Source organism: Trachypithecus francoisi, unplaced genomic scaffold, assembly GCF_009764315.1.
Source record: "Trachypithecus francoisi isolate TF-2019V2 unplaced genomic scaffold, Tfra_2.0 Lachesis_group4, whole genome shotgun sequence".
NCBI lineage: Eukaryota > Metazoa > Chordata > Mammalia > Primates > Cercopithecidae > Trachypithecus > Trachypithecus francoisi.
Genome location: NW_022681469.1, coordinates 19,669,276 through 19,681,455, shown reverse-complemented (window position 1 = coordinate 19,681,455; position 12,180 = coordinate 19,669,276). Strand labels below are relative to the sequence as shown.

The window sequence follows — 12,180 nt, the reverse complement described above, 5'->3', positions numbered from 1 at the left end:
GGAATCTTGGCTCACTGCAACCTCCGCCCCCGGGGTTTAAGCAATTCTCCTGCCTCAGTCTCCTTAGTTGCTGGGATTACAGGTGCCTGCCACCAGGCCCAGCTAATTTTCTTTTGTAGTTTTAGTTGGCCAGTCTGGTCTAGAACTCCTGACCTCTAGTGATCTGCCCTCCTTGGCCTCCCAAAGTGCTGGGATTACAGGCGTGAGCCACTGTGCCCGGCCCATCCTGCATTGTTTTGTTCTGCTATCTCATGTTGTAAACATCAGGTGGATTGCCTGACAGGCCCCTTACCCTTTCTTGGAGTGGCATCCTGCTCCCTACGCCCCTTCCACCTAATCAGAAGCTCCTGGTAGCCATACCTTTCCTCACAGTTGTTTGACCTAGGGATGAGCACCTGTCCCAAAATAGGTCAATCACAGATCCTTCCCTAGAATTTTGGAGGTAGGTGTAAGGGTTTCCAGTCTTAGTCTGTACTGGTCTCTTCAGTAAAGAAGGTATTTTTAAAAATTGCTAATTATAACAAGGCCATATTTTTAACCATGTAACTTGGGGAGTAGAGAAAACTAATCCACAGAAAGGGGAACAGAATGAAGTAGATCTTAGATGCATAAATGAGACAGAGACAAAATTGCCTGGAATCCGTGTGACTTTTTAGTTCCTGATTCTGGTTCCATCTTCTTGGGACCTGACTGCAATCCTTCCCTTGGATTCTGGGAGTTATCCCGACCTCTGCTGTACAAACTCTTCTGTTTAAACTAGCTTAAGTTGATTTATAGTGCATGCAACCAAAAATTCTAACATATTCTTCAGTTCTAATTCCCACTGCCCCTCTTCTGGCTCTGTGCTGTTGGTGCAGCTCACTCCACCTTCCCTGGCTGTTAGAGTTCGTCTCTAACACTATAGTCATGCTTGCCTTTTTCTTTCTCTCTTTTTTTTTTTTTTTTTTTGAGAGTCTCGCTCTGTCACCCAGGCTGGAGTGCAGTGGCATGGTCTCAGCTCACTGCAACCTCCACCTCCTGGGTTCAAGCAATTCTCCTGCCTCAGCCTCCTGTGTAGCTGGGACTACAGGCATGTGCCACTATGCCTAGCTAATTTTTGTATTTTTAGTAGAGGTGAGGTTTCACCATGTTGGCCAGGCTGGTCTCAAACTCCTGACCTGAGGTAATCCACCCACCTCGCCCTCCCAAAGTGCTGGGATTACAGGTGTGAGCCACTGTGCCTGGCCATGCCTGACTTTTTCTATTTGTCCATATTCTCATTAAGTCCCTGTTTCCTCCACCAAGTTTTCCCTGACTATTCTAAATTTCATTGATTTCTCCCTCCTCTGAATTTCCATGTTGCATTTATATATTGGAAGAGCTGAAAAATGTTACCCCCACTATGCCAAATAATTCTCAAAGCTTTTTTAAATCTCAAGCCTCTGAGTGAATTTCACATGGAATCTTTTAGTCTTCCTGCTTCTGCAGTGAAATTCCCACAGCTTTGACCCATGGTTACAATCTCATGAACCTATTCAAGACTAAATCGGCTGGGTGCGGTGGCCCACACCTGTAATCCCAACACTTTGGGAGGCTGAAGCAGGTGGATCACCTGAGGTCAAGAGTTCAAGACCAGCCTGGCCAACATGGCGAAACTCTGTCTCTACTAAATATACAAAAAAAAAAAAAAAAGATAGGTGGGCGTGGTGGCAGCCACCTGTAATCTCAGCTACTGGGGAGGCTGAGGCAGGAGAATCACTTGAACCTGGGAGGCGGAGGTTGCAGTGAGCCAAGATCGCGCCATTGCACTCCAGCCTGGGTGACAAGAGTGAAACTCCATCTCGAAAAAAAAAAACAAACAAAAAGGACTAAATCTACTATTAATTTATTATTTCACTAATTCCAGCACAATTTGCAACAAAACAAGTTTTGCTCAAGGGAACTGTTCAACATTAATTAAAAAACAAAATTATTGTACTTTATAAGCATAAAACCGGAATAGTACATAAAATGTCCATTATAAGTTCACAGTATAAACAAATGGTGGTATATTCATAAATGGAATACTATACAGCAGGAAAAAGGATAAACGACTGATGATATGCAGTAACATGGATGAATTCAAAACCATTGTGTTGAGAGCAAGAAGCCAGACATGATATATAAATACATACTGCAATGATTCCATGCACATAAGGTTCAAGAACAGGCAAAACGTATCTGTGGTGATGAATGTCAGAATGGAGGTTACCTCTGGGAGCATATGGAACAGAAAGGGAAAGATGGACCTTTAGAAGTGATGGAAATCTTATACATCTTGAATGGATAGTGGTTAAAGGAATGTGTGCAAAGGGTAAAATTCACCAAGTGGTGTGCATCTTCTGTATGTCTAGAATCCCTTTTTTTTTTTTTTTTTTTAGACAGAGTCTCACTTTGTCACCCAGGCCTGGAGGGCACAATCTCCACCCAACCAATTCTCCTGCCTCAGTCTCCCAAGTATCTGGGACTACAGGTGCAAGCCACCATGCCAGGCTAATTTTTTTTTTTTTTTTTTTTGAGATGAAGTCTCACTCTGTCACCCAGGCTGGAGTGCAGTGATGCAATCTCGGCTCACTGTCAGCTCCACCTCCCAGGTTCATGCCATTCTCCTGCCTCAGCCTCCTGAGTAGCTGGGACTACAGGTGCCCACCACCATGCTTGGCTAATTTTTTGTATTTTTAGTAGAGATAGGGTTTCACTGTGTTAGCCAGGATGGTCTCAATCTCCTGACCTCGTGATCCACCTGCCTCGGCCTCCCAAAGTGCTGGGATTACAGACGTGAGCCACTGCACCAAGTTTTTTTATTTTTATTTTTTTTGTGTGTGTTAACTAGTTATGGGGTTTCACCATACTGGCCAGGCTGGTCTTGAACTCCTGACCTCAGGAGTTCGTCTTGGCCTCCCAAAGTATTGGGATTACAGGCATGAGCCACTGCGCCTGCCTAAAAATTTTAAAAGATGCAAATGTTCTGCTATGAGAGTTTGCCCCAAGGCTAAACAAGCACAGCTGGGCTGTCTCCATAGTTAAATCTGTGGGTCTGTCTTCTGCTTCTAAAACTGGGCCACGTAATATCGCTTTTGAGATCAGTTCTCAGTGTTGTGAATATACATGAAGAGATTTTTAAAAATAAATTCTTATATACATACACATACATACATACATGCATATACAAATAATACGTTAGTTCTCCCTTTTAACAAAATGTTCCTCTTTCTATCCTAATGGTAGTATATTAAATAATAGTCTGTATATTTCTTTTTTCACTTAAGAATAGATTTTGGTAATCAACGTTTTAAAAGACTGCATAGAATTTGATTGCATGGATTTACTCAAAATAAGAGAGATGTACACCAAAATCATTTTTTGAAATGTATTAGTTTTTGGCAAAGATTAAAACATTTGATAACATAAGTTGCCAAGGGTATTGGGAAATAGAGACCCTTATTATTGCCAGTGGAATATAAATCAGTACTTTCTATGGAAGGCAATTTATCCAAGTTGGAAATACACATATTATTCCGTTCGGCAATTGAGTTAGGTTGAACATATTTCATTGGTTTAAGAGCCTTATATTTCCTTTCCTATGAACTATTTGTTCATATCTTTCGCCATTTTTTCTAAGAGGTTGTTGTTGTTTCTATGATCTGCAGGTGTTCTTTATAGATTAGGGAAATTTACTCTTTGTGAAATGTAAATTTTTTTTCCAGTTTCGTCATTAGTCTTTTGATTAATGCTGTTTAAGCAGTTGAAATTATCAATCATACTTGGAAAGGCCTTTCTTAGTCTATTTTTTTTTAATCTCAGCCAATTTCTTCTAGAAATATTATGACTTTTTTATATTTAAAACATTTATTCACTAGAAATTTATCCTTTTGTAAGGTGTGAGATACAATTTTATTCTAGTCTAGATAATTATCTATTTGTCTTAAGCCATTTATTGAATAATCTAAACTTTCCTCACTGATTTGAGATCCTTGTATATTCAACCAGAAAAAGACAGGAACCATAATGGAAATATGAATAATGATTATAAACAGGCAATTTACACAGGAAGAAACTTAAAAGACTAGCAGATATATGAAGAGATGCTCAATTCCTTAGTCATCAGAGCAATGCAAATTAAAATAATAATGAATGGCAGAAATTAAACTGTATTTATTGGTAGCAATACGGTGGGAGAAGAGGAGGTGATACAGGAACCCTAACACCACTGGCATGACCATTTTGGAGAACAGTCTCTTAATGTTGTATGCATGCCTGAAGATCCAACGGTTCTTTCCTGGGTCTGTGTCCGAAGTAAATTCTCATATAGACTCAAAGAGCACATGACTGAGGATGTTCATAGTTGCACTGTGGTGGTGGTGGGGCCAGGGGGTAGTTGGAGGCAATCCAAGCATCCATCACTGAGGAAGTAAACAGGCAAAATATGCAATTGCAGATTACTACTCAAAAGTTGTAAAAAAAAAAAAAGTTGTAAACTGAATATATTATACACAGCAGCATGAGTGGATATTCAAAATATGGTGTTGAGCAAAAAAGGAAACAATGAGATATATAACACAATAACAAATTTACAAATTTAAAATATATACATGTAAAATAATAGTATATACAAGGTCACATACAAAAAGTTAAAATTGGCCAGGCGCAGAGGCTCCCGTCTGTAATTCTAGCACTTTGGGAGGCTGAGGTGGGCGGATCACCTGAGGTTAGGATTTCAAGACCAGCCTGGTCAACATGGCGAAAACTCATCTCTCCTAAAAATACAAAAATTAGCCAGGCATGGTGGCAAATGCCTATAATCCCAGCTACTCGGGAGCCTGAGGCAGGAGAATCGCTTGAACCCAGGAGGCAGAGGTTGCCGTGCGCCAAGATTGCGCCACTGCACTCCAGCCTGGGCGACAGAGTGAGACTCTGTCTCAAAAAAAAAAAAGTTGAAATTGTAGAATTTTTGCCATTGGAGGCAGTGAATGGAAATAAAGAGGAATTTCAAAGAGAGAGAGAAAGACTGATGATGATAATGTGCCACAAACTGTGAAATATGATTAATTCAACCTTCTTTGCCTGAAGTGAAAATTAAAAATAAAAAGCTCATTAAAGTCACCAATCTCTCTGCTCTCATCTTACTAGAATTCTTGGTAGCATTCAACAGTTAGTTGGCTACTCCTACTTTCTTGAAATGTGTTTGTTGTAAGATCATGTCACTTTTCTTTTTTTTTTTTTTTTGAGACGGAGTCTCACTCTGTCGCCCAGGCTGGAGTGCAGTGACCGGATCTCAGCTCACTGCAAGCTCCGCCTCCCAGGTTTACGCCATTCTCCTGCCTCAGCCTCCCGAGTAGCTGGGACTACAGGCGCCCGCCACCTCTCCCGGCTAGTTTTTTGTATTTTTTAGTAGAGACGGGGTTTCACCGTCTTAGCCGGGATGGTCTTGATCTCCTGACCTTGTGATCCGCCCATCTCGGCCTCCCAAAGTGCTGGGATTACAGGCTTGAGCCACCGTGCCCCGCGATCATGTCCCTTTTCTACTTAAAATTTTCCCAATGGCTTCTGGTTTCATTTACAGTAAGATCCAAACTCTTTTTTTTGTTGTTTGTTTTTGAGACAGGGTCTTGCTCTGTTGCCCAGACTGGATTGCAATGTTACGATCACAGCTCATTGTAGCCTCAATCTCCTGGGCTCAAGCAATCCTCCCACCTCAGCCTCCTGAGTAGCTGGGACTACAGGTGTGTGCCAGGCCTGGTTAATTTTTTTATTTTTATTTTTTATTTTTTTATTTTTATTTTTTGAGATGGAGTCTTGCTCTGTCGCCCAGGCTGGAGTGCAGTTGCCGGATCTCAGCTCACTGCAAGCTCCGCCTCCCGGGTTCACGCCATTCTCCTGCCTCAGGCTCCCAAGTAGCTGGGACCACAGGCGCCCGCCACCTCGCCTGGCTAATTTTTTGTATTTTTAGTACAGATGGGGTTTCACCGTGTTAGCCAGGATGTTCTCGATCTCCTGACCTCGTGATCCACCCGTCTCGGCCTCCCAAAGTGCTGGGATTACAGGCTTGAGCCACCGCGCCCGGCCCTGATGGTGTTCTTTACCGTGACAGCGGAAGTGGTGTTGTAGGTCCAGACAATGTGGCTCCTGCATGAAGACACCGCTACTGTCTTCATGCAGGAACCACAGTGCCAGATCCCCACAGCTCGTCTCGCATCTTGGTTTTGCCACAGAAAAGAGCAAATGTACTTGGAGTGCTGGCTGATTTCAATTTTCTTCACCATTTTCCGGAGGGAGGCCCCACAGCGGGTCCTATATTTACCAACGATTCCAACTTCTTGGTTCAGCCATGTCACCGTGAACTATGACCCAGCTCAGAGTGCTATTCCACAAATCTTAAGGAGAAAGACAATCAGTGTGCAAAAGAAATATGGGTCATAGTAAGTGCTGACAAACTTCATCCAGTATTTATGGGTATGGTGCACATGCTTTCAGCAACAAATCAGCTGATAAATGAAAAACTATACTTCTTGGCAAAAACACAGTATCAGTGTATTACCTACCACAGAATATTTACAGCAACAATAACTATGATGTAGTAACAGTCCAACTTGCTAAGAGTACTAATACTGAAAGTTGCATAATATTTTTATGCCAGATATGTGTAGCAAGATAATTTTATAGAGGAATTATTGACTGTATAGAGAAAAATATATTCAGAATTTTAAAATAGTTCCCTTGGCCTCCATCACGGCAAGTAGTAGCGGCAGCAGTGATCAGAATGCGGTGAGGGAGATCGTGGACATTCTGCTTGTAGTCCCAGCTACTCCAGAGGCTGAGGCAGGAGAGTGGCGTGAACGCGGAAGGCGGAGCTTGCAGTGAGCTGAGATCGCGCCACTGCACTCCAGCCTGGGCGACAGAGCAAGACTCCGTCTCAAAAAAAAAAAAAAAAAGAGATTTCAAGAATTCTGAATATTGGCTTACTGGAAACTCTGGCCATTTGTGTACAGCTTTGTGAGCAAGGACTTAACCCAGAATTAATTAATAATCAAGGAAATATCACTGGTTATTAAGGAGCTTCGAAAGACTACCAAAGCACTAAAGGCTGCTGAAAACATGACAAGCTAACTTTCTGGAGAAATCCTGATATGTCAAGCTCTTCAAGAGGATTTGAAGACTGCGTTGTAATCAAGAACGTACAGTGAAACTACTGCATGCAGCAGTGTAGAAAAATTGTCCTTTTTAAAAGAATTATAGAACCATAACTTTATAAGTCAGTGGGAAAGTGGCTTACAGAGGGAACTATCAGGTGTGTTTACATTGTATCTTATTCACTTTTTAAAATGGCACCAATGTATTGGCATTGCTATGTTTATATTTAGCATTCCTTATTTACAGCTCTAATAGCTTTAATTTTCTGAGCGGTCTATTACATGTTTATATCTGCTGTGCCTGGTTGAAGCATGGTGGAACGCATTAGTAATAAGGTGTGGTGTTTATATGACTTGATGTTTCCTTTATAAACTAATTTTGAATTGTTTATGCACAATAACTATGGATTTATGTTGTACTCTAACAGGATTTCAGCCACCATTTGTGAATTTTGATTTAGGTTCATTATATCAGAATCTTGTTTTTTAAATTAAGAACATGGAAAACACTTCTTGTAATCTGCCCTTTAACAAAGAACAGGCCGGGCGCGGTGGCTCAAGCCTGTAATCCCAGCACTTTGGGAGGCCGAGACGGGCGGATCACCAGGTCAGGAGATCGAGACCATCCTGGCTAACACAGTGAAACCCCGTCTCTACTAAAAATACAAAAACTAGCCGGGCGAGATGGCGGGCGCCTGTAGTCCCAGCTACTCGGGAGGCTGAGGCAGGAGAATGGCGTAAACCCGGGAGGCCGAGGTTGCAGTGAGCTGAGATCCGGCCACTGCACTCCAGTCCGGGCGACAGAGCGAGACTCCACCTCAAAACAAACAAACAAACAAACAAAAACAAAGAACATAGAGTTTTCAGTTTGTTGGGCAGTTAATAGGGTGAACCAGATCATTTTTATTGATTTAAAAAATTAATTTGATTAAACTTGGTATTTTATGAAGAGAATAAATTATTACAGCTTAGTACTTCATTTACACAGAAAAATGATTGTGAGGTATGAAATTTATCATGATGTTGGACTAAGATTAAAGAAGAATTTATTGCTATGAAGAACATGTATATGCATTATTACTATTCACGACAGCCTATATATCTGAACTAGGGTTTTCAATTTTGATCAGTTTAGAAAAGAAAAAGATCCGCCGGGCGCGGCGGCTCAAGCCTGTAGTCCCAGCACTTTGGGAGGCCGAGACGGGCAGATCACGAGGTCAGGAGATGGAGACCATCCTGGCTAACACGATGAAACCCCATTTCTACTTAAAAAAAAAAAATACTAGCCGGGCGAGGTGGCGGGCGCCTGTAGTCCCAGCTACTTGGGAGGCTGAGGCAGGAGAATGGCGTAAATCCGAGAGGCGGAGCTGAGATGCGGCCACTGCACTCTAGCCTGGGCGACAGAGCGAGACTCCGTCTCAAAAAATAAAAAAATAAAAAAAATAAAAAAAAAAAAGGAAAAGATCAGGCGCCACAGTGGATCAGATGTTCATGTACCACTGTCCTCATGAATACTGGAGTGCAATAAACCTATGAACAGGCAAGAACTTCCAGGGCGTTAAAGAAAATCTTTCCCAATTTGCTTCTATATGATATTAACATTTTTTTCTACACTGTATTATAAAATATTTTATATTAACTCTGTTGCGTCTGTTGCTTTTACTTTATCCTAAGCAGTAGGTAAGTATTGTGAAACTTGTATTTCAGATATGCACATGTGTTATGTATATATGGGGTGTACATTCTGGGTTACAGCGTAAAATTTCTTACTGTGGGTTGTGGATCAAAAAGTTGGAAAACTCAGTGGGTTAGAAGTTAGAAGATAATGTTGGACAAGTAACACACCTGTACTAGGATTTGGCCCACAGACCACCAGTTTGCAGTCTCTGAGCTAAACTGTGGAGGATATTGAATGAGTATACATACATAGAACTCAGTTTGTAGGTAACTTGCAGCCAGAGCAGAGAACGACATAATAAAAACTCTTTTAGAGACATTAATATGACCCCGTCTCAAGACTGGCGGGGATAGAGACTGAAGGCAGGTCATTTAAGTATCACAAAGACAATCTAAAAATGAGACCCGAATTCGTAATCAGAAAAGGAGCAATGGGGAAGGAGATAATGGAGGTAAAACATGGTGCTAACGAGAAAAGATAGGGTTTTAGAGTTGGGAGAGACCTTTGGAATCATAGATTTCATCATCATCTTCGTCCAAGTAGGGAAAGTAACAGGAGAGGAAAAAACTGTACCCTCTCAGAATTTGTCTATGACGTCACACTGACTTAATAAATGAGTTAATCCAGTTAATGCAATTAACAGAAGGCTTGGATGTGAAGGGCGACCCCTCAAATTTACTTTTTATTCAATGGATTAAAATGGCCAGTAATTCTCATCCTTTCAGACCTGACTTCCAATTAATTAATTACCAGTGAGCCTATGGGGCGTGCCCAATCAATTCCTTCCCCATGCTGAAATGGATCCTTCAGCATTCTTTTAAACCACCAAACCCTCTTAAGAAGTTTTCTGTGATTTCAACAGTTTAGGCCTTCTGAATGAGCCCAGAACTCTTCACCTGCTTGTTAATTTTCCAACTGCAAAGCGTTATTGAACATTTAATGACCCTGCCCCACGCAACGCCCACTGCGGCCTGGCGAGGGAAACCAGAGTAGGTCGAGGAAGGGGAGGCCTGCGCTTTCGGGCCGCTGGGGCTAGCTGAGCTGAAGGTGGGCACTTCCTTTTTTCCCTCGATACTTAAGGCTACGGGGACACACGCCTGGCAGGCACAACGGCCGGCACGTCTGTCTACCTTTGCCCAGAGTCCGCCTTGAATAATCAGCTAACAACCCCAATTCCCTTGAACCCAGCGCGGGAGACCCGGCGCCATGGCTAGGTCGGTCTCAGGCACATCCCGATGCTCGCCCCGGGAAGCTCCTGGAGCGCCTCTGGTTTCCGGGTACGAATAGGAAGCTGCTCGGGAAACCCCAGAACCCTCCCTTTGAGAAAGGGTGCAGACGGCGTCTCCGTTTCCACGGAAACAGGCCGAGCCATGTCGTCACTTCCGCCGACCTGTCTGGACGCCAGACTGTTGGGAGGAAAAGAGGAAAACTGAGCAACAGCCACGACAGTGGACGCGAGCGTCTCCTCTGTGCGCATGCGCCCGCTCAGCGGCCTGCTTCTATTTATGTGGGGGATCCAACATGGCGGCCGCGGCGACCCTGGCGATGGCGGTGAAGCCCATCAGAACGTAGTAGCGGGGAAGGGGACACGGTCCGCACTCACCGTGGCGTCGGCGGAGACGGCTGAGGGTGGTGGAGGGAAGAAAAGCGACGGAGAGCAAGAGGAAGGGCGGGCAGGCACGCAGCGCGGCGTAGAAGCGAGCGCCGGCTCGAGCTAAAGCAGAGGGCCAGAACAGTGGGGATGGCGGAGCCGCGCAGAGTAGCGTTCATTAGCTTGTCACCGGTGCGGCGACGCGAGGCCGAGTACCCGGGGCCCGACCGCGAGCCCGAGTACCCCCGCGAGCCCCCCCGGCTGGAGCCACAGCCGTACCGCGAGCCGGCCCGGGCGGAGCCGCCGGCCCCGCGGGAGCCTGCCCCCCGCTCGGACGCGCAGCCCCCGCCGCGGGAGAAGCCGCTCCCCCAGCGCGAGGTCAGCCGCGCCGAGCCGCCCATGTCGCTGCAGCGCGAGCCCCCGCGGCCCGAGCCGCCGCCGCCGCTCCCGCAGCTGCCCTTGCAGCCGCCCCCGCCGCGGGAATCGGCTTCCCGGGCTGAGCAGCCGCCGCGGCCGCCGAGGGAGACGGTGCGCCTGGAGCTGGTGCTCAAGGACCCCACCGACGAGAGCTGCGTGGAGTTCAGTTACCCGGAGCTGCTGCTGTGCGGAGAACAACGGGTACAGAAGATTCCTCCCTCCTGCCCCAGACCCCGAGAGCCTCAGGACCCGCCGTCTTCCCCAGCTGGTTTGCACCTTGGGACGCCCACCGAGCGCGTCCGGGTCGCCCCGAGGGTGGGGTGCGGGGGGCCGGGGCCGAGCGGGTGGACGGGGCGGTGAGCGCTGCTTCCTCCACTCCCTGGGGTGGCCGAGGCTCTCACCCGGCTGCGCCGAATCCCCAAACTCCCGGCACTCGCTCCCAACGCCGCGCCGAGCCTGTTTTCTTGTGCACTTTTCGGAACCTCAGATTTTCCTTCTTTCCTTTCTGCTCCCCACACAAAATCCTGGGGCCCTGCAGGCCGTGTGGCTGGGTTCTCCCTGTGGCGCTACAGCTGTCGTTCCAGTAGAAAGGAAGAGAAAACCTTGGGGGACACGCCCCCCAGTCTGAAGCAGAGAGATTGTGTAACCCCTCTCGTATCATCCTCATCCTCATCACTGTTTGTTTTGCTGGGCGCCGTGGCTGCTGAGGTGTGCTTGCGTGCCTGTGATATTTTTCTTAATCGAAGGGAATTTAAGAATAATTAAAGGTTTTCAGAGACTAAGGATCCCACTTTAGGAATGGAGAAGTGAGTTAGATAATCTGGTTACTAATTTTTCTCTCGTGTTGGTATTGGAAAACCTTTTTAGCTTTCCTTTTTTGTGGAGTTTGTTCATATTGTAATTGAATGGGAAGGTGTCTCCTGTTTTGACACCTACCCGTCATATTATTTAAATGTATTATCATTAGTTTATAGAAGAACATTGTACTCGGCCTTTGTAATTTTCGGAGGATGATGAGAAAAATCTCGGCTTTGAATTTTTTAAAACAATTGAAAATATATAGGTATGCTTTATAATGTAAGAGGTGAACAGTGGAGAAAGGATAGGGCTTATGTTGGTAATTGTAATTTGTATTGTTGTGGGTTGGTGGATCTTCAGAAGTACGTTAGAAAAGGAAATGATAGATTAACAGTAAAGAAAGAGAACAGTTTTCTCTGTTGCTTAGCAGTTATGCCCGTTATTAGGCTTTGCTTTAGCTTGGGTCTAATGGACTCCAGAAGTCACTTGTTTTTTCATCTTCGACTACGTTTATGGTCAAAATGACTGACTGCTTAGTCACAAAGTAT

General features: G+C 44.9%; 1 protein-coding gene and 1 long non-coding RNA gene across 8 annotated transcripts in view; one reads left to right on the top strand and one right to left on the bottom strand.

Moving 5' to 3' along the window:
• Positions 1-4,158: 4,158 nt before the first annotated feature.
• Positions 4,159-11,412, bottom strand: LOC117073712. Its single transcript, XR_004433330.1, has 2 exons — positions 11,111-11,412; positions 4,159-4,421 (listed from the first exon to the last, which is right to left on the bottom strand). It is a non-coding gene; the product is annotated as an uncharacterized LOC117073712 (long non-coding RNA).
• The window catches only part of UBN2 (ubinuclein 2), a 105,400-nt gene continuing 103,760 nt past the window's right edge, over positions 10,541-12,180 (top strand). For all 7 annotated transcript variants that reach the window (XR_004433329.1, XR_004433328.1, XM_033194977.1 and 4 more), the window contains exon 1: positions 10,541-11,035. Coding sequence is in view for 5 of the 7 variants with exons in the window: in XM_033194977.1 (XP_033050868.1) it covers positions 10,568-11,035 (468 nt within the window). In the remaining 2 variants the exon portion in view is untranslated. The remainder of the gene's footprint in view (positions 11,036-12,180) is intronic.